Source organism: Anopheles coluzzii, chromosome 3 (genome assembly GCF_943734685.1).
Source record: "Anopheles coluzzii chromosome 3, AcolN3, whole genome shotgun sequence".
Lineage (NCBI taxonomy): Eukaryota > Metazoa > Arthropoda > Insecta > Diptera > Culicidae > Anopheles > Anopheles coluzzii.
The window spans coordinates 83,635,186-83,658,709 of record NC_064671.1 but is presented as its reverse complement, the minus strand read 5'-3'; the positions used below and the strand labels follow the sequence as shown (position 1 = coordinate 83,658,709).

The following is a 23,524-nucleotide window of genomic DNA, read 5'->3' as shown; positions in this document are numbered from 1 at the left end:
AATCGCAGAAATGATCCGAACATGTACGATCAAGTGTCGTTGTTGTAGTTGGATGTTTTCACCAATGATTTTTACCATATTTTATTGAAACTGTACTGAAGTATCTTGGCTTTAGATAAAGCATCAAAAAATAATTTAAAATAATATTTGAAACCTGCTGATCCAAGCCATTCTGAGATTTTGATGTGCAAGATAGAGTCAGCATATTGTCTATATTTTACACATTTTTACAGATTGCCTATTGGTTGGTTGCGTTGATTTCATTTTAGCCTTTTGATCACACTTCCATACAAATGTTATCAACATCGACCTATCATAAGAACTACACTTAAACATACTTTTACAAAAAGTTTTTGTGTATTTAAGCCTTAATCATTTATTATAGCAACCTTCCGTACCAAGGCAACATTGTAACAGACTGTAGAACCTGTAGAGAACTATACGATAAATGATCTTAAAAATGTGTTTAAATGTAAGGAAGCAAACATAAAAGACGCTTACAATTGTGTAAACAGCTTAAAACATTAATATTGAATGGATTACAAGCTCTTTGCCCATTTGCAACTTTGTAACAAACCATCGGAATGTACAGCCACTCGATAGGAAATACTGAAAGTCTATGGGTTTTAGTGTTAACAACTCGGGCTCCTGCTACGATCGAGAGTCCATATTTCACTTGCTACAAACTCAAATTTGTCTACTGATCCCTTTCTCGCTTGCTTTCAGACAAGCTCATTCCACTCTATGCTCCCTATGTAATAAAACTAATAATCATGATCAAGTGCTCCACAAAGCTATCGGCTAGAGTCTGCTAAAGCATGTGCCCTCTCTTATAATTATTGATATTGCTACCTTCCAACCACCGTCCCATAAGATCCCTTCCTTCCCTGTGGCCATTACGATTGGCTTAGCGCTACACACCCAGCGCCCAGCGGTTGTGTCCTCCACATCGGTTCGATCAATGAGCATGGGTAAACCACGGAAACGGGAAGCAATTTCGCTCCGGCCAACATAGTTTTTAATGATACAAATTTAATAAAGCAGCAAACGGTGCAGGAGCAAAGGGCATCGATGTAAAGCCGTTTGCTGAGTCGTATTAAATTGAATCCCCATTTTTTTGCTTCTTGTTGTTTTCTCTGTTATACCTCCAACCGTAGATCTCAGCAAACCACCCGAAATACTTGTTCTCGCGTCGATGGATCGCGTGGTGGATGTGATGCGCAATCACGATGACTGCATCGTACACCTCCTGTGGAGTCCGGATGGAAAGCAACTGGGTTGGTTTTGAGTTGTTCTAAAACTATGGCCTCCGTTCGGAAGTATCTATTAATCCTTATTCTTGCCTGTTTTCTCTCTTTTAGCAAGTGTAGGGTATGATGAAACGCTCACGATTTGGAACTTCTTCGGTACCTCACCCACAAACGAATGCAAGAAGAGGAAGCTGCAATGCGAACCGCCGGTCAGTAGCGGTAGCTCACGGACCGATGGAAGAGCGTGTGGGAATGCTGGCAGTTCCTGGGACGCATCTCGCATCCCGTGTAACCGTAACAAAGAAGCCACCTATCGTGATCTGGCCTCGAGTTTTCTTTTCAAGGCAATGCGCTGATGCTGCTCAGTATACGCTGCCCGTAGAGTCTAACAGGAAAAGCAAAGGAACAGAAGTCCCCTTGATGGAGTCAACGGGCATCGAATGCGAGTAGGTAATTAAATTAGAGACATAAATAATTGCATAGGGAGGAAGGAAATGAAGACAATCTTTTTCCACCTACACTCCGGAGAAGATGAGGCAAGATAGGGGACACATTCGGACTGAGTTTGTTTACAGGCTGCTGGGCGGCCTTTCGATAACACAGCAGAGCAGATAGAATGCAAACGTTGTATAGGCATAGGTCCGATATTATAGTCGTTCCAGTTTGTTTATTTATTTTATATTTAAAGTTCATTGTAAAGTTCATAAACCATCAAGAAGTTTGTTAAATCATTTTACCGAGGCCTTCGTGCTTTAAACTCATCAAATGTGATCATAAGACTAGTTCTTTATTATTTCATTTGTCTGGCGCAACTAGCACAAGCCTATTAAAACATTGTTAGCAACAAGTGACCTTTTGAGTAGAAAAAATTAGTCCCGAACAACCGTGTAATATTTTCATACATACTGAACAGGTTGTCGTTTCGCGTCCACTGCTGTGCGGTCGTGCGACAGCCTGAGCGGGATAAAACCTCGCACTCGGAACCACGAAGGTGCAGCATGTTAAGCTGCTGGCAAACGTATTTTGTACACCTGACAGCAACATGCCAAGCGGATCTGCCACCGTGCACACTCCCCCATCCATGGTGTCCGTATAATCAATTAGTAAAACTTCTACTCCCGTAACCTGTCAACTTTAATCCAAACTCTACATACTCATATTTGTGAGGGACTTTTTCGCACAATGTCACCGTGAACAGCAAACGGTAGGACATTTCTTTTCATTTGTTGATTTGTGTATTTGTCATTTAGTGTCTTGCACAGGTTTTCTGAGTTGTTGAGGTTAAACAATATTTGGTATATTTTGTAGCATTTTTATCGTTTGGTTTATAGGCATGTACAGATATTGAGAAAGTAGGTAGCTCACGTGACCTGAGCGGTCGTTCAGAAGCATACAAATTCAGCTTTTCTTACAGGTAGGGAGAGCCTATGTCGCCGCGTGTCTCAAGAGTTTGTCCGACTACAAATCCCAACATCCTATTGTATAATGATGAATCAAGGATTACATCAAGATCCCTGACTGATGACAAGCGAGACAACTTGTGACTGTGTAATGAGTACTCAAAGTTTAAAGGTATTCGTTGTCTGCTGAATGTAATTGAGCTATATTTATCCACACAGAGGCTTAGTTGGTTTGCTAATATGATTTAACATGATTTGAACGACTTTATTGATACGAACATCAAGTTCTACTGCGGTTGAACAGTTGTGTCAGATTTTTCAGAGTTCTTAGATTAATTACAATTTCTATTACCAGAACAAAGTGACTTCAAAGTTTTCATGAATATTTATTTTTATACTATTATACTATTCCGCAGGAGTCAATATATGGATCAAATACAATTAAATGCTTATTATATACATTCTATTAGTCTCCTTTTTTACAATACCTTACACACCTGAGCTTGAACTTTATTTAAGGTTTTTATTGAGTGACTAAAATGTCCACTCCTTGTCGCAGTGTGCCCCTGTTCGTACAGAGCCATAGTTTGTTACTGACGCTGGTGGCGCACGCTGGAACCGATGCGATTAGGCAAAGTGAAAGCTTGCTTTATGGCGGTTAGACAGGGCAAAATTGTAGCTTCACGTTGTGTTTAAGCCGGGAGCTTAGTTTGATTTTCTGCGATATGGTGGCCATTGGCTGGGATGGGCATGGTCCATTCCAGCACTGTGTTGCCTGCCCTGTCTCATTATCATGGTACGGTTCTATGTAAATGGCATCGTGATTGTATTGCAGGATAGAAAATGTTGTACATTAAGGAGTGTTTTGCATGTAGGAATATAAGTATATTGCAAGTGTTTTTTTTTATTGAAGCAATATGACTTCAGGATAACATCAGACGATTGGAGTCTCGTCTCTCGTTTCGATGGTTTCTAAAATAATAATTAAGAAGGTACAATTACCTTCCTGTCAACCGGATCGTCTCGCTAATCAGTCGATTCTATCCGCTTAGTACTCTTTTGCGGGTGCGTGCCACCGTACCATAATGATGCGTTCGGAATGCTCGATCCCTCCCGAATCGACGGTAATGATCTGGATTGAAGATTCTCGGCGCTCGTCACGCCACGCCATTTATTAGTGTGCTGAAATGTGGCTTTCCGATCGCAAAACAGGTTCTTCGTTCTCCATCCCGGGACGAACCAACCTTAAGATGCACCCCGCGTTTATCTTTGTTCTTCGATCTTTTATGATAACCTCTACCGCCGGTTCTGGCTTCAGCTCGACAAAGCGTACCGGTGGTACGTGGTGGCGGGCTTTTCGGCTTGCGTTCGATTCCTGTAATTGCCCGACTCCCTGCTAGTGACGATCTTTGACGACCGGCCGTGATGCGTTCGATGCGGCGTGGTGGAGATGCTTGTGGCGATCTCTCGTGACTGAAATTTCATCTTGATTGATTTAGATTGAGCCATCACGAGCCTTCGATGAAAGTGAGGCCGTAAATCTTGACAAACGCTGACCGACCGCTGGTGGTTTGGTTGAAAGGGGCTAGGTGATGTCACGTCATTTCAGTGCCCCAATTAATTCAAAACGTTTTGTAGCGTGCTCAAGAAAGCGAAGGATGCACCTGAAATGGTACAAAGCGAAAGATATCTCAATAGTAGCACCAGCTTTCGGATAGGTTCTGTTCACCTGTCCGGGCACGGTATTGCAGGTCACGATATTGACCCTGTGGAACGATTCCAGCTTATGCAATGCACGATCTAGCTAGAGGAGGCAGCGTTTTGAAAAGAAATGCAATATTCACTCACCGAGTTTTCCTCTCATTAAACGTAATAGTAATACCCCGAAGGTGCAGGCGTGTAGGACAGGATTGAGGCGAGATCATTCCATTTAACCTGTCCGCACACGATGGCTTTTGGCAGGCAATTCAATTACGGGCAACTGTAGCACACTTCTTTTTTACTGTTATTGCACTTAATGCAAAACCAGGCAATATTGAAACAACAAAAAAAAAACGCCACAGAACATCGTGCATTTAATCGTGCTCGATCGGTTAAACCAATTTTTCCAATCGATAACAAAACGTAACCCACCTTGTAGTGCAGGCTGGCGAAGGATCTTTCATTACGCTTATCTGACCTACAGCATTAACAGACAACATTAACCATTCACGCGCGTAATGAAATGATGTCCATCCATCTTTGCGCTATTTTCCAGGACGCACACAGCTAATGCTTCCGCACAAATTGAAATCAGATCTCGAGCAACCGATGAAGCACCGTACCGTAGAATGTCTGTGGAGTTGTGGGCTGTTGTACAAGTTTGCCTCTCCCAGTGCGGTTCGATCCCGGGTGCACAACACTTGACGTGATCACGATGTAGTTTTCAAATTATCAACACCTTTTCGCGCGGTGTCGTGACTGGACTTCCAGACCACTGGACGCGGCGCAAAGTTGCTTATGCATATCCGTAAATATTGTGTTAACACCGGTAGCGGTTGGAAGGAGGCATGCCACACGGATCATGCCACCGATGGACCACTGGACTCAACGCTAGGCAAGGCTGAGAAGTTGAATAAAAATTCACCTCCCGATTAAGATGGTGGAAAAGCGGATCCCACACTTGGGAATGATTGAATTGACAAGACTCCTCCTGCAGCAAGGAGTGAGAAGTTAAACGTGTGTCAGCATTGGAAATTGAATCGAAAGTCAAACCATCCCTAACGGAAAGTGCTTTCCAAGCAATAGGGCGATAAAAAGGCGTACACCAGAAGCGCATCAACGATGGGTGGGAGAGGGCTTAAAATTAGAGCATCTCAAGTCGATGGCCTTCCAACGCTACTTAACAGGTTGTCAGATTGAGCGTCCTGCATCGGAAACGGGCTGTAAAACCAGCTGACTCATTGGAAGCAAACTCTCGAACGCGCGAACACCGTGTGCCTCTTTCGTTCACCGAGGCTCGAGAGGTTCATTATGGTTTATTGGCATGTTGCGGCCCTTCTTTGGAGTGGCGTAATTAATTTAGCGCAAATCACTTGTCATGTCACGATCGTCAGGATCAGCCATGTCATCCGCGGACAGACGGACCCGTCAGTCAGTACGGTTGGGGAACTTCCCTTTTATCGGATATCGGTTTTCATGTTGCGTTGCTTCCCTTGAACGAACTGGTCTCTGGAGGGATCGAGTTGAAATGGTGGAAATAGGTTATAATTTGTTGCCTTGTAAAGATTATGCGTTTTGGGCCGTTTTGCAATTAAACACTACTTTAGCGGAGTTGTTAGTTAATTGTCAATCACTAATTGTCCCTTAGATGGTAGCAAAACAATTCAAGGTAGCTAAATTGAACATTTGACTCTGTTTGGAATGTAGATAGCGTAAACAACGGTTCCATAGTTGAAGGAATGTCACTCTTACTGGAAGAAATATGAAGAAATAGGAAATACTCCATGAACAAACACAGCTTACAGGACTTAAAAGCATGATATGCTGCCTGTTTGATGGTTAGTCCACTTCAGGATCTTGTTGCGTGTTCGCATCGAGCTATTCAAGCTAACTAAAATGTCTTCAGGCATCTATGCCCCATGAGCGCATGAGAAACAAAACCCCAAACCTCAAGCACCCCACCCATCGATTAGTTCCTCATGCCCCATCGGACACATCGAATGATATAAATCTTCGCCCTTTCAACAGTTGAATTCCGCCTGTCGTTCGGCGTGCTCCAAAACATTCCAGGCACGGCATGAGTATGTGTGCGTTTTGTACGTGCATTTCACGGTGAATGTTTGCTAGGCTTAACAGGCGAAAGGAAGAAGAAATTAGAGAAGAAAACTCTGAAAGAGAGTCAGCACAGCACAGCTAACCAAGACAATTAAGACATCAAATAGTGGTAGAGTTGGGGCAAAGCACTCCCTACGTACATTGCCGACGGGGCCGTATCGTGGAGGCATATGGTATGCTTCAGACGAGGGTCGCATGGGTCCTTTTAGCGATCGGCGATCGGAAAGAACACGAAGATCGGTTGGCTTTGATAGTGAGATCCCCTCGCCGGTTTACAAGTCTTGCACGCACGAAATATAGATGTCGATCTCTGCAGATCGATGTGATTGGATGCCAAACGCGGTTTGGGGAGGGAGATTTCTGGAGGGATTATAATTAATCGATAGTTGAAAGAGATCCAATATCTGTAGCACGCGTGAGATCTTTATTTAGAGCTTCCATGTATCACCACTGCCAACCTCTGGCAGTGGTAATGTTATATTCAAATGCCAATTGCAATGTGTCTTAAACATATTGTTCCTAACTATCTGCGTACCTACAGATCTCAAGTACATGTACGTCAGACCGCTGGACCACAAACTGGACCTCAAATCCAGAAAGGTGTGGAAAATGTTGCAAACCCCTTGTGGGCCACTGTGGGCGTTAATGGCTTCGCATAGCATCAGGCACTGCGGGGTTTGCGTTTGTGCCGGAATCAAAATACAGCAACATTGTTGTGGGCCAGTTCGGTGTACATGCTCAAACACACAGACATGTTTTATTTCTCTTCTTGCATCGTTCGCTTCCCGTTTGCGCTCATGTCTCACATCATAACAAGAGATTATCATGCTGTCATATCAGAGTCATAAGTAGCGCGATAATTGCGGCCTGCTATTGCGGTTATGAAAATAAACTCCCAAAGGCCTCCAGTTAGGTTGTCACAAAAGCTTCTCCAAGGGTGACCATTTACACCGTCACGGGACGGCGGGAAATAGTGCCCAAGGGTGTGTTGGATGGAGGTTTAGCCTTGCCTGCACTATTTGCAACACATTGTACAGACTCGCGGTTTCCGAGCATGTGTCTTGTGTGGACGACATTAGATTGTGTCACCTTGGGAATGTTTACAGTGTGAGCGCGCTTAACAAGAGGAAGATTTATTTTCCCTGCAAATCAGTGTAACATCTCCGGAATGGGCCATAAAAATGTTACTTAGTGTAGAACCGGCACATAGTAATGAGGGTGACAGTCTCGTACTCTACTCACGCGCTGATGATGAAGGGTATTCAATTACGTTACGATCTGATCGGGATGATTGATCCACACGAGGGCTTGATGATTGATTGAGATGCTTGATCCGTCCTCTGAACTTCTCGTACGGAAGCTTTCCCTCTCACGGATGATTAACGTGTTTGATGTTTTTGTCACCACCTGCTCTTCTGTCCTCTCTTCCATCCCACCGAACACAGATGTACTCCCTCATCGACACGAATTGTTGCAATTGATTCTGAGTTTTGTCTCAAGTTGATCGTTTCGCTTCCTACGCCTCGTCATCCACCTTCTTCATCCGTCCTAATGGAACTTGATGTCTCTGTTCACGTACACTCAATGTACGCGATACAGGCTCTACTGGAGATCGTCTGCTAATGGAGCTCGAGGTAGATCTCCTCACCTTTCCGCTTTTCCTCGCCCTGCTGGGCAAATATTTTATCAACGGAACGATTTTTATTGCTTGATCCTCGGTTGCCGTTTTTCGTTTGGCTCGATCATTCCCAGTTGAGCGTGGATTTTCGCGTCTTTTTCCAACGGACTAGCGTCCATAAATCTTGCACAAACCTTGTGCACACGTTCCTCACCACACACCACAGAAACAGCGATTGGGATCGCTCACACACACACGGAGGGGAGAAGGAATTTCCATTTCCCAACCTGTGCGTTTGGAGCTCGAGGTCGCTCTAGGAATGTTCCAGTGCGCTTCTCGCCCTCCCCCTTCTATCGCTCCGTGGCGGAGAGAAATATTACAAAAGTAGTAGAATTGGACCATAAATAACACTTAACTTTAATACGGTGCAACTGATGCGGTGCAGCATACGGGTACGGCCAATAAATCATGCATTATATTAATGTGCATTTTCTTTTTCACTTAATTGTGGATATTATCGGGATATTACTTCCTAGCGCTTCAGGTGGGAGAGCAGACGGTTTCACTGGAACCCGGCAGAGCTGTTGGTGTGTTCCGGCAATAAGTCCTTTGATGTCTGGAGTGTGTCGCAGTGCATGGAGCGTGCTTGGTTTAGTCGGTAGATCCACCATAATCACGTATCAGCGATTTGGGGACATATTATTATGGATGTCTAGGGGTGGCGTTTGAAAATAAAGACACATTGGAGATAAAAAATGGCCTCCACGTGGTACACATTGTGACTGGAGTTGTCCAGAAAGCAGCACCACAAAGTACAACTGGGTTGTAGCAAGGTGCATAACAGGCTTCTAGGATTGATTGGAGTGGACGTGAGGAGACAATCTTGGAGCTTCAAGAGATCATGCGATAATTATCACTTCTTCAGGCCGTAAGGATCGGTGGCAATAGCCATGGAATGTTTAGGCAATGTGTCATTAAATAATTAACACGTTATTACCTAATACGGGCAAATAGTTTTGTAGCTCACCAAAGGTTTAATTTCCCACGACGATCATTTGTTGCGTTGCGCTAGTCCCGCGAGAGCAAAACAATACGTGCAGGAATGCAGCCCGCTACAACAAACTATGCAGTAGAATCCTTGTGATGTGATATTCGTGGCACGTACGCGATCGGCAATCCAACATCATGCTGATAGGTTGGATCGAAGGTTATTGATCAAAGCTTCTCCGATGAAACACATTCCTTGCCTGCTAAATGGCAAATCAAATATGACAAACTGTGAGAAAAGCGGCAGCAGCTGCAACTTTGTACCACTGATTTGCCTCAACACCCCAAGGCTATCGGGCGCTTTGGCATACTCGGTATTAAATTCATCAATATCTGCCAGAAGCGTACCCAGCGCGTTGGTTCCGGAAAGGAGAGTTTTAGTGTTCCAGTTGACCGAACCTGTGTCTTTGCTGCCCGTAAGTAACCAGCGGACGCACGGCAAATTAAAACTGCAAACGCAAAGGCTCACATGGCGGCTGCTCAAACGCGCGTCACACCGTGTCACCGTGTGTTTAATTAAAACTTGTTCGCTACACTGTTGCAGCGTGGTGCGTTTTATGTAGCCGGTTGATTGCGTTAATCATCGTCGGGCCGCTCGGCAGCGGCTACATTCGGCGTACGGCGCATCAGGCAGGCGCAAAGCATCATCGACAGCCAGCTTTCATCCGCTAAACCTGCCCCGAGGGGGAAGAAGTAGACCGAACCCGAGCTATTGATTTTCACCACCTCCTCTCGGCCGGTGTTGTCGTTTGGTTTCCCCATAAGCATCGGTTGAGAAAATCTGCACAAGCGAATCGGGGTCCCCGGTCGGTTGCCGTGATCGGACCATCGAATAATCAGCACTATTGATTAATAATGACAATTAAACCACTATCCCTTAGGGTTCGGCACTGCGCTCGATCTGCCTGATGCCATTACAAATCGAAACACCCCGATTTTCTACCCTTTTTGTTCTGCAGACAACCGCTCCCTGGAAATCCCCTTCAGGGGATCTACACACTCGCTCGGATGGTGCTCGGTGCTGACCATCGCCACTGCCAAATGACTTAAACGCTTTTTTTCTCCTCCGCTGCCCTTCGGTGCGGCCATTTTTCAGCAAAATATCTACAGTTGCGCGAAACGTTTCGTTTGCGAAACCTCTTCCCTCGCTCGAAAATAGCCCCTTCGGGGGGGTTTGATCCCTTCGTGTGTCGCGTAAAAAAAGGCCACGTTTGGCAGCCAACTCTGCTGCTGCTGCTGCTGCTGCCGTGGAAGCTGTCGTTGCAATTAGTAAGGATTAAAACCCCGGAAGGGAGAGAGCTGCAGTGGGAGAAGAAGTGGACGTTAAAAAAAAGCAATCTGTAGCTAACAATAAAACGGTCCTTTTCAAAACTGGCGGCGGCATCGTTCGGCTCGATCGAAGATATCGGGCATTAGCTCACCGACGCCGAGCAAGAAGAAGCTTACTTCTTCGCCAAGCTCTTCTGCAGCTTCGAGCTCGATCGCGCATTGATTTTATCGGTGCCGGGAGGCTTGTCTCTAAACAACCTGATCCACGCCAGGTCGATGTTGCTCTCGGTTATGAGTTTGCACACTCCACCCACTCCAAACCCGACCCTCTTGAACATCGTCAGCGCTGTATGTAGAGCGCGGCAAGGCTAAAGCAAAAAAAAGGCAAGTTTGCTGAAACGGAAATCAATATGCCAGCAGCAGCCAATAACAATGAGTATAAAGGGTACGCTAATTGAAGTGCAGAAGTTGCAGCAGGGTGCTTTAATTTGTGCAACATGCAATTAAATGTAGCGCGTGACAATTGTATGGCTTGTGTCGATGACTCTGTCACGACGGCGGAACAAATCGACGTGGAACGGCAATAACGGGCGGCTGCAAGTGGCAATGTTTTGCCAGACATTAAAGCGTGTTGAACAATTAATGTCAACTGGCGAAGTGAGAGAGAGAGAAAGAGATTTTGTAATTGATTTTGCGGTAAAAGAAAACATTTAGTAGTTGTTGTAGGACGAAGATGGTCTGTCCTGTGTAATTTCAAGAAACAGAATGAACAACATCAGATAAGGAAGATAGTTTTGGCTCGAAAGCACAACTATCGCACCACATACAACAAGTCACGAATGTCAATGATATCTTTCCCGTGCTTCAACTTATCAGGTGCTTTGAGTGCTCTGTAAAGTGCATCCTTGCTTCAGTTGACTGCTTCTCCAGTATTTCTCCGGCAGTGTGGTCGTCAATCAACAGGTACGAAGCGTCGACAGAAATGATTTGATTGGTGCGAGACGTATTTAAAACCAAATTAATCCCGTGAAAGTAAACGATGATAAACGCCACGGCGCACGGCTGCCGGGAACACGGCATAACTAGCGTAACGCGACGCCGCCCAAGCTCATTATACCGGAGCCCTCTCCGTTCTACCCTCCGGGCGGTCTTCCCATGCCAAAGTGTCTCACGTAAGCACGCCACACTCGCAGCAAAACGATTCAATCAATCTCGCGCGAAGCCCCACTTGCACGGCGGTTTGATTAGCCGCCATCGATCCAGTTTTAACTGCCATAACCACCCAAAACACAAAACCACTGCTCCACTGCTTCCTGCATCCCCGGAACCCGCACGCCAGCCGCTCGGTGTATTAACGAAGCGCAAAATATCTCGCAGGGAATTTGTTCCACGGTGTCCCGATCCCGACACTCCGATACCGTGGCGGTTGCGCGTTGCGTGGCGTGCGAAGTACAATTATTATTTTCCCATTTTCAACGGATTGCTGGACCAACGGCGGCATCGGTGAAAATCGGTGTCCGCCTCAAGGGAAAGCACATTTAGCTGCGGCTCGTGGGGAGCTCAGGTGGGCGAGGGCCTCTGGGCGAGACTTGTAGAAGGCTGCAGAGGCAGGACTTCCCTTGAGGGGCGAAATGTTTGGTTTGGTGTGTCTGCGAAGCGGTGTAAAAAGGTGGCTTGCCGTATAGATCGCTAATCAAGTGCGAATTGGACTGACGGCTTGACAAATTACAATCGAGCGCTAAAAGGGACGCAAAGCCTTGATTGCGTTTGGGTGTTTCGGGATTAAACGGATGATCGAGCATGGAGGGGAATGGAATGAGTGTTTTTTTTGTTACAGCTTGTTACAAGCACTTCTAAAGAAAAATAGTTTCAAGATGCATTCTCATTAGCACTGTTTTGCATATTGGCGTACTACTTTGCGTGCAAGTCTACGTTATTCATACTTTCGGAAGATCTACGCACAAATGGTAATATTTAGACTCTAGTATGAAATTGTTATTTCAAGAATAATTCCTTTCCCTCAGTTATACGTAAGTAACATAATTAGACATGCGCGGGTTAGTTAGCTTCTTGAATACTGAGAATAAATATCAGCAAATAGATCGTTGAAAAGTCTTGTAGAGAGATCATAGTTGTCTTTATCTTAGATTTAGGCTTTATTCTATAGGTTATTTCCTGGGCGATTTCACGCTGTCTCATCTGTTCAAGGATAAACCAGTTATAATGCATTGAATAGGTCCTCAATACCAATCTTGAACTTTATGTGTTTATGTTCCAGATTCGAAACATTCGTATAATATTGGCTAGACAACTCGACTTACCTTTAGGCCCTTATATGCCGCTAGTCTTGGTCCTGGTCTCACTTCTGATAGTAGTCTTTACCTTATAAACCATGCTTTAGGATCAGGTGTATGCTCCAATTCTTTATGTTTAATCACTAAATATTCTTATAACCAGAATGATGACATCTGTAACCCATCTAGGTGTCATGTCTCGTGTTATAATTGTCTAAATTTGAAATTGATAGCATCTTTATCATTGTATCAGTGAATTCTTCCATTTCTTGTGGATTATTTGTCACTGAAAGGCCTATTTTATTTCACATCAAACTCAAATCGAGATATCTTGAAGCTTAATTCATGCATTTTTGTATGGACAATTTAACTTTGAGTTCATTTTATCAACTTGACTCTAAGTCTGTTGATCTCTTATTTACAAAAGTAGTGTTTTGATTTCAAATGTTATCACGCTGTACCAAACACACCTTACAGGTTATTTCCAATATCATAATTCAAGTGATCATTATCAATTTCATCCAAGATCAGAATAAATAATAATCTTTGTGATGGATTCAATTTTTGAAGTATTAAATAATTGCTGTAAACAACGTTTTCCTTTAGATGAAATCTTACAAATCACACATCTCTTCCGTACAAGCATTCTTGAAGAAGAGCACCAGGCAACCTGAAATGAATTAAATTTGTAAGAGTGCTTGTTTTAATTTTAATTAAAGATTTATTAACCACATATAAGAACATTATAGATGCAACCGGTTTTTTGCAGTCATGTCCATACACAGATGGCATGTTTACTCAAAGGTTGCTTTGCGCCTGGAACTTAGCTTCAACGTCCGCGCAATGATGTACAATGCAGTTATGAATGAAACCGACTTCTTTCCTCACACTACTCCTACTTACCTCGCTGCTAAATGGCGTGACACAGCTCATTTTGACATGACCATCGCAAGGGCCGAACGTTGTGCCACTTACTACTGCACAAATAGCGTTCACCGAACTGAAAGGTGGATGCAAAGGATCGAGCCCCACATTACGATGAACAAGTTTTATGAACCACCAAACAGCTGTTTTATCGGGCTATCAATAATATTTCTCCTTCCGCCCTCACATTTTTCTTTCATTTCTCGCGTAACGAGAGAGAACTTAATCCACCGTTTCGCTTCCCGCTTACCGTTGGCGCTGGCGTTGCTACAATGTTGCAATGTTTGGACCAGCGGTGCATACTTGATGTACGATCGAATTCGTTTCTGCTACGGTTGTTCCATCTTGTGTGTGTGTGTATGTGTGTTTGTTCGGTTGCTCCGGTTGCCTTCGAATTGGATATTTATTGCCTTTTTATCTCGATGATCCACGTCCTCCGCCCGGTACACAGTGGTTTCACAGCGAGCCTTTACCGTTCAGCGCAACTCATCTACTCTACAAGATTCATGGTTTGAGCTGGCAGGCGCGCTAATCTTGTCTGGAAGGATAAAAGAAAACAGTTCGAAAAACGGTCCTGAACTATCTGACTTACTTAGCGTAAACTCGCCTCCAGTCTAGACGGCTCAACCAATCCGTTACGTTTAATGTGGCTCATCAACCCATTGACACCGAACAAAACGAAGCAGCACTGTGGACGCTCTCCGGATGGGCATTTTTACGACCAATTTATGGTGTGCTAAGGTGTGAAGTAGTTGATCGGTTTGGAACTTGCGAACTGGAAAGCATCATCACCGTAAAACTACCACTCTATAAATTTCCATCTCATTTCGATGGCACGCAGTCGGGGCCTGGCATGGCACGGACCGTCATTTGAATCAACTGGTCGTAAAAGGTTAGGGATAGAAAACACCTTTATTGCTTCCCGGGTTTACTAGCTGCAGTTGGGTGATTTAAGATGGCCAGTGGGGATGGTTTGAATGTTTTGAAATGGAATGCGACTATCTTGCAACCTCAATTGGCGCAACAGTGAGGGAAATCTAAGCAGGTGCACTCTTATTTGGATAGTGTAGCAAATTAGTTTATTTTAATTGCAATTTCAATCAGTGGAAATAGAACCTACTTTATTCCAATTTCAATACGCTGTATAATTAAGGAAGGCTTGCGTCTATTAAAAATTAAATTTATTATGTTTGTGATTTGGTTTTGTAGATTTGAAATTTCAATAACTTATCTCTACTAACTCTCTAACTAACGTACGTTCTTACAAAAATGACCCTCACTGTATTATAAGTGGAAGAATTTCGGTTCACTGATCTTGAAAACGTTGAGAAGGAACCACGGCATTGGTGATTTGTTGATCGATGACGTGACAACACCACAGCGCACGCGCGCGCGCTCCATCGGCTCGCTGAAGGTTTGAACAATTACACTATCATAAATATTCATTGCTGTCGTTTAATTGAATTCGGGACATAAAAATCGCTTTGCATAATTTATTGCACGTCATGCGGCAAACATACGGGCGCACGAGCCACCCAGGGAGGGCACACCGCACAGGCGAAAGGGTGTTTTGTCTTTCGTTCAGAGTTCGGGGTGTTCTTTCTCTCCGTTACCGATCCTTCCACCCGCAACCCTTGATCAATCTTCTGCACCTTGTCCTTTCGGTCTGGGCCCACAGCACATGGCATCTCTCTTTAGCAGGTCTTCCAAGCACAAAACATGACCATCGGTATGCTGCTTCTGGCTGTCCCGGCGAAAAAAACCCCCATTCTGCCATTGCACCATAAAGTGCACGACACTGCGCTGGGGCCCGCTCGCTTTTAAACTGTGGGGTGTGTCGCTCGCTAAAGCTTCACCAGCAAAAAACTCAAAAAAAACGACCATGCGCGCGCTTCGAAACAAAGCGTTAAATTATGCTGAACGTGTAATTTATGTGCTCACCGGACCGTTTTAGGATTAATGTCAAAAGTCTCATAATTTGGTGTTTTAAAGTCGTTATCCTCGGTGTGCGAAGGTGCACCGGGAGGGCGGCGTTTCTAAGTGCATGTTCTTAAATTGGAGTGTATTTTTCAAACAACACCCATCGAACGGGATTAAAATTGTAGCAGACAGTTACTGCACGGGCCGGTACAGTAACGCCACCGGTGTGACACCGGTTTCCTCCGGGGCTTCCAATCTCGGCACGGTCGGCATGTAGGGTCTGTGTTTCACTCTGGTAGCCGATATCGCACACAATAGATCACAGCAAAGCATGATGTTGTGCAAGGTTTATGCTGCTGTTGTTTCGATGGACGTGCTAGAGCTTTGGAAGTTTTGGACGTGACGTTGGATGGTTTGCGATCCTGGTGGAGTTTGTCTTTACACGGCCGTTCCTGTTCGTGTCCACCCTCCACCGAGTACAGATGAAAGAGGCAAGCACCGACGGAACGAGTACTACCGTGCTAGACTCAGAAGGAAGATTCGTTTCCCTTTGGAACCGTTCGAATGGGTGACAATCGCGTGTAAAGTGAGGTCAGCAATGGTCGTGTCATCGTGCCGATCGACTACTGGGAAAACGTGTCGGGAAAAGAGAAAATAGCCGGAATGCGAGAGGAAGGTAATTGGGTGCAGCTTTACAAATTTAATGTCGAATTAAATGTTTTTAAGTTTCTATCGATCTATGTACTACGAGGATGTGTTACACGAGTTAATTTCATTAATCAAGTAAACATTAAAATAGAATTTTATGTAAGAGATTTAAATTTATTATCTTGTATTATTTTGAATTCATGTCTAACTTGCATATGCACAAAAATATTTTTTATAACCTAAAAGTTCTATTTGGCTATTTATTCCACATGATTTTCAACACATCACAAAGTATTAACGAAAAAAGTTGGTAACATTGGAAATTAACTGGAAATCAACAAAAAGAATTCATAGACATACATATAACTCTTCACATCTGTACAACTTCATATAACAAAAAAACTACTGTCTACTTGTTTTCTTAGATTGATGTAATAGCATTCATAAATGTTGCTTTCAATTTTATACCATGTTATATATTTCTTGTCATATTTGTTTTATGAAAAATCATTATTTTCTACCTTTGTGAAGAAGTCAAGCTGGTCCATCCAGTAGTATAGAATATTCCCCGATATACGTCATAATTTATATATTCACGATATGCTAAGCTTGACAGATCTTTGCGTAAGTTGTACTGATTTGACACATTCATTGTCAAATGCAAAATAATGAGCTTTTGGTTGAATTTCAAAAACCATTTTAAAAGGTATAACATTGTAATCTTCAGTTGAAATCAGAGCAAATAACTAATTTAGTGGCTAAAACTGACCTGTTTAAGCTAAATTATACAAAAATTAGCAATAATTTCACTGAAAACTTGGAAATTCATTAATCAATTGTGTATATTGGGGAATAGCTAATATTCCGCTGTGATTGTCTGGTTCATAAAAATAATTTGGTTCAAAACAGTCTGTTAATTTCAAACATTGCTTTGCATGAATGCTTCATGCCATTATTCATAGGAATTATTATCGTATATGAAGAAACAGTACATGGTTTTAGACATGGTTCTAATCTACCACAAAAACTTAAATTATTCTATTTTAAACTCCGGCTTTAACTAAGGCAGCAATGTTAAACCGCTTCAGATCAAGCTTCTTTTCGTTAATCCTAGTAAGATCTTTAATTATTTCCACCTATCAAAGTCAAACACTATCGCACCGCAAACACTATCGAAAGGTCAAACACTGGCCCGATCGCAATCTAAACAAGCCGCCTCGGACAGTAGCTGCATTCCCTGTTTGTAAATTTATCATCCGATAAGCGCGCGATAAAACCGTCCACATCGCGCCGATCGCCTTTACACGGCGCAACACAGCGATAACGAAGGTCGGACTCGGGCCGAGCGCGCACTGCACTGCACTTGCAGTGCGCCGGATCTTACCCGGGCTACACCCCCGGGGAGATCAGCCAAACCATCTTGCAGCTTTCGTCTTCGCCTCCGACACACAGATAAAGAGCAATTATTCACACGGCGGACGCGGGCGAGAAGTGTTAAATTACAATTTGTTTTGCGCTCGCACTACTTACCCGTGGCCACCAAAATAATTCATCAGCTTTCACCTGCGTTTGGGGTGCCGCGTTGTTGTCACTTGTGTACACACTGACCACTCACATCTGACTCACATGTACGTCCGCGCGGAACCGGTATTCACTCGTGCTGGAATGCAAAACGCGAGCCGGATAAACTGATATCAGTCAGGCTATGGGGCTGTTCGGCGCTCTTCGGCGTTCCAGATACTAGCTCCAGCAGGTCCGTGGCTTGGTCCCAGCAGGTGGCACTACCCTTCCAAGACGAGACAGGACGGCACAGTGCGCGTTGCTGATGTACTCCGAGCACGTGGACGAGGGTGGTAATTTGATGCGCTCTCCCTCGCCAACTGGGATGTGACGAAGAATTAAGCACAAAACACGTGAACTCTGCCACGGGGTGTCATTTCGCAAGGCGTGCAGCGCGCTGGAGGAAAATAAAAACAACAGCTGGAGATGCTTTAGATGCGATGACCATAAACTGTCCTTCACGCATTACGCTGGCCGGGGAGCTTCACCGCATGATCTTTACCAACGCTAGCGCATGGACGCTTGAACAAAAAACAGGCCCACTGGAGTGTCAGCTTTAGCGCTAGCGTACACCGCAGCGAGTACCTCACTTAGATCAAGTGCGTGGACAGCATCCATAAATATTTGCCAACGCACACTCACACGCGCGCGGATCTAGCTTTGCACTGTGTGACACGCCAGTACGTGTGATGTTTTATTTTTTTTACGGAAAAACAAAGATTCTTCGCCAGATTCCGTGAGTGACAGTCGTTGCCGAGGCAGGAGAGTGCAGAAGAGCCCGACTGCTAGAAGACAAATTGCATTCCAATGGTGGGTTTTAGTGGTGGAGCAGGCTGAAGTTCCTCCCCTGCCGAACGCTTAGTTTTAATTAAGCCTCTTTCATGTCACGTGAAGATTATCGGAGGTGCTTAAGCTGAAAAGAAGGTTTGCGTGTCTTGTGCCGGAGAGTGAAACTCACCATTTAACGTGACCCATTATGGTGCGTTTCGTACCAGACAACTGTCAAACGTTGGGCGGTTTGGAAAGACATTGGAGCGAAACTATTCATTAAAAACACTAATGTCTCATTATTCAGGAAGCTGATTCGTTTTAAGGGTTTAAAATCTATCTCAACCGGAACGACACCCTCTTGGAGCTTTAAGACACGAACCGCAACACACACACACAAAGAGCACGCTATACCACTTACTGCACATAATTCAATTTTCCTCGATGATCCAACCGCACCGATAGAGTGTGGCATTACATGATTTGTGCAGCTCGGAATTAAATTAATTGAAACTTTGTTCCACTTTTTACCCGAGCCTTGGCTCCAGTACAACAACATGCCGGGCTCGAGTGGAACAAGCGTTCGTGGCTCGTGCTAAGGCTGCTGCTTCCCTAGCTGACTTCCTGAGCTCAGCCCAACAGCAGCAGCAGCACTGCGACGCAACCGACACGACAACGCCGCGGAGAGCATCTAAATCATGATCGGTTGAAATTAAATTGCGAATGACGAGCGCATACCGTTCCAGTAGCGGCAGCAGTTGGTTTGTTAAGCCAGCGTGCCAGCCCTTCAGAACGAGACAAAAGCGCAGGACACTGTTCCCCAATGTGAGCAGCAGTGAGAACGCGTGAATAATTAGATATTCATTGATTCTTTTGCTCACGGTGTCGGCACCGTACGGCACGATCTGTTTGACACCCCGGCCACAACAGATCCTGAAGCCACCGGAGGGTATGGTCGTGCGGTTTGGGTTTCGCTGTTTCTGTACTACTGGAAACAGAAAACAGATTGATCGCTGAGGGTGCCTTGGTGCAGGCCCGCAAGCAAACGGTGAACTTTTGGCGCGCTCGCTGATGTGACGAAGAGGTTACGACGTCGGTAGTCGCCGAAAGCGTCCATGATCACTTCCTAGGCTGCGACAGCTGCAAGCTGGAGTTGAACGGTCGTCGGCTGGTTAAATTTATCTGTCATCCTCGCTGACGATCTTTAATTTATTCGCATTTATAAATCATAACTCTCGTTAGCTCTCAGTTTTTTTTCTGCTTCGTTTTAATGGTGGAACTAGATGACTTCGGATATGTTGTGTGTGTGTGTGTTGGAGGTGAACAACTCTACCCCATTGGAGTTGGCGTACCAATGCAGGCCAGGTGTTGCATAGTGCTGTTTTCTTTCTGCTCCCGCGTTTTGCTTAGAATGATGTCGGTGCAGTGATAGCGGGCAACGAGTATTTCCAGTTTCAGGATTGGATTAAAACAAAGACACACAGACACTTATTTGGCTTTGTGGTGGACTCGGGAAATGCGGGAGAAGGGAAGAGAATGCAATTAAGTGTGCCGATCGTGACAAGATCCGGCCGATAGGGAAGGTATTGAGTAATCGGTGCAGAAAGGAAGGATCAACTCCATGGCATTCCATGAATACGGAGATTAGCGTTGTTTTATTTTGCAATTATCAATTGGAACCTGATTAGTAATGTTATGGATACAACTGGAATCATATAGAATTCTAGTACGAGGAGCTTTCTTATATCTCAAAAAATTTTGATAATTTAAAAAAATGTTGTTCCAAATGTTCGTAGTTAAAAAAAAAAAGATTTTATACATCTATCAGCGAATAATTCCAATTCCAATTGAAGAACATTACTAGAAAATCAATTTAATAAAATTGGTAACATGCTCAAATCATGTTGTCAATATACTTTTGTTGAGGATTTTATGATTTTATGATAACTGATAGCTATACTTAATATAACTTTCATGCGTTTTGTTTTCAAATCTATAAATTTCGAATGTGTGGGATCACGTTCTTGTATATTAATAAGTTTTCGTTCCAGTTGAAGTATTTTTAAAACTAATTCCAAGCATTACATATTTTTTCGATGAATAATTGCGTATATTGACATCGGAAGAGAATTTCATTCAAAAGATCATGTTAACAAACGTTATGTGCTTAAAAATCATGAATTTATCTAAAAAAATTATTATATACTATGTTTTTACCAAAGTTCTTGTGTTTTGATTGTTGTGTTCTTATTTCATTCATTAATCTATGAACAAACGTTAAAAGTGAATCAAAAAATAGACTTCTTGGTTTTTATTGATTTATTGTTTTCCTTCCGTGTACCTCACAATCGATAGTACGGCCTTAAACAAGAAAGGAAGAAAATTAACCATACAAAACGCAAAATCGATAACTCTTCCCGTACCGATTCATTGGGTGGTGAAATGTTTGACTCTAATGGCCGTTGTTGTCCTGCTGGCCGATCTAAAAGGTAATGCAAATCGTTTAGCCAAAGGGTTTCCCTCCCCAACCTTTAAGCGTGCATGGCGATCCTCTGAATGAATGTGTGGAAAAGATAAACTAATGAATTATTTTCGAACCCATTTCGGTACACGTACCGTACCATAGCTTTGTTTGGCTTTGCGTTTCCTGAGCTATCGATAGAAATCGCTCACGATCACCCAGGTCTCGCAGTACAGTTGGGCCAACACGGGTGCAGAATTTCTCAAATTTGCATATCATAATTTTATGGTCAGTAAACTTCCCAACCGTAACCACGTACTCTCCAACGTTCCAAAGGTTGGCAAAGCTCTTCTGGCACATGGCAGCCCCAGCTTGCCGCCGCACTGCCAACTAACTACTCGCCCTAGCTTCTGTACACGCGAAACCGGAGCATTTTTAAATATGCATCTGAATGCTTGATTACGGCCGCTTCGTACTAAACTTATTCCACCCGGTGTGGTCTCGATCCTCAGGGAGTCACCGACCGACCGTCAGACCGACCTCATGGGTGGCGTTTAGTGTGAGCAGGTCTTTGGCTCTCGTCCAAACACCGGCACGGCCCTGTTGTCGATACTTGCTCAAACAATTTGCTGATAACCCGTGTATGGACGAATGGCGCTGGTCAAATGGCTTTGGGGAAGATGCAGTGGCGTCGACTCAATGACCAGCCGACCGAGTCCACGAGCCTCGGACCCAAATCGAGCTTCACAATCGCAATCGATTACTCCGTGCAAAATTGTGACTAAAAGCGTTGGCTGAATAATTTGAATATTTATAATATGTTCGCATGGCAGAAGGAGAGCCTTTTAGCGCAGGGAAACGGGGAGATCCCAATATGGCCCTACATCAAATCTGATGCGAGAAGTACCAGAGGGCCGAGCCCGGACCACAGGCAATGTCCATGACTAATGAGGGTGAGGACAAATTTCACGATTTTCCCTCCCGCAGTGTGCAGATCAGATTGGAGCATTGTGTGGAGTTGGACTTCCAGGTTGACAGTGATATTCGTCCACAAGCCAGCGCTGGCCGCACGAGCTCACATTGTGTGTGTGATGGATTACTGAAACAATCGGGGCGTAATTTATAATGCCGACATGATCTATATCAAGAGCCGTTTGGCTGGAGGGTTACCTGAGGTGGACAATCTGGCACTCGTCGGTGGCTTACATGTCATGATATTTATTGGTCGGAAATGTGGTTTTGATCTTTCGATTCGGACGTGGAGCAAAACAATAAATAACATCACCACGATCAATCGTGCGCTTGATCGACTGTGTGTGTGGTAAAACAAACAATGCTTCTGTGTATATTTTATTGGGGCAAGCAGCATGGTCTGCTGCTGTGCCGTGATCATGATTTAACGTGTTTGATAGAGTCATATAAGCTTCTGAATAATGTTTTATGTCACAGGGAGTATGTAGTGACTCTCTTCTTGCTTCAAATTTGTCAAAGATTCATCTCTGATCGGTTGAAGCTCAGCTAAACAAATCCAATTCGCGTTTCCATATGCAAATTTACTTGGACCTTCTTCTTACCGATATTACCCAACTCAAAGGAGAAATGCAGATACGATATGCTGCTGAGATGCATCCATAACCGGTGCTATCACTTTATGCAAATGCATGTTGGCCTTCTTTCGCCGTAGCTCCAACCGTGCCAAACGAGTTGTTGAAGTCCGTTTAATGGATGTAACTGTCCCAATAAATCAAAACCGTAATGTACACGTCGCACCGAAAAGGCAATGATGTGATCCCATTACACAGCGACATAGGAGCGGTCAGCGCGATTGATTCTAGCCTTCTCGTCTCGATGGCCAATTTGCGAATGGAGAGATTATTGGAACGCCTCGGGGTAGACTCATGACTGTATTCAATTGTGGGGCTTTCGGGCGCATTGCTCGCGAATTCCTCGCCAATGACTCTCCGTGAGGTCCCCGTGAGGAGATTGGTACGGTGAACACTACGGGCTTCCATATGGTGTGGACAGAATGAATAAATAAATCAATAAGCTAATAAATCTAATGGCTTAACTCCTTGGAGACCGATCTCCTTGGGGAACAGATCGATTGCATCAACATTCCTGGTCAAAGCGAGCTGGGAGGTACTTGGAAATCACCCGCAGTGTATAAAATGGATTCCAATTCATCGTTGGCCGATCAGAAACTGTTTGAATAGCCAAGGACCTTGTTAGGAAACCTCCGCCCGTATTATGAATAGATCACCTCTATTCAAAATAATTGATCTTTTAATTATCGAAGGTAGCAAGAGATAGTCTACTGGAAAAGATAAAGAAACTCATTGGTGCTGCAGTTCAACATTCCTTCGTTTTCTGCAAAGGACTCGTTCACTCGCTTGAGCTCCTGCTTGAGTCAAATATGATAAAACTCGATTCATAAAGTCGATTATTGCAAATTGTTTGGGTATTTGGTGTCATTATGAGCGATGAGAATATCAATTGCTCCATTGCTGGAATGAGCCCTTCGTGCTTACTCCAAATTAATTTCGCATTAT

General features: G+C 44.1%; 1 protein-coding gene across 2 annotated transcripts in view; it reads left to right on the top strand.

Moving 5' to 3' along the window:
* The window catches only part of LOC120959087 (protein cortex), a 39,871-nt gene extending 36,938 nt beyond the window's left edge, over positions 1 to 2,933 (top strand). For both annotated transcript variants that reach the window (XM_040382257.2, XM_040382256.2), the window contains exons 5-6: positions 1,158 to 1,277; positions 1,362 to 2,933. In XM_040382257.2, the coding sequence (XP_040238191.2) occupies positions 1,158 to 1,277; positions 1,362 to 1,606 (365 nt within the window). In that variant the 3' untranslated portion in view covers positions 1,607 to 2,933. The remainder of the gene's footprint in view (positions 1 to 1,157; positions 1,278 to 1,361) is intronic.
* Positions 2,934 to 23,524: the final 20,591 nt, after the last annotated feature.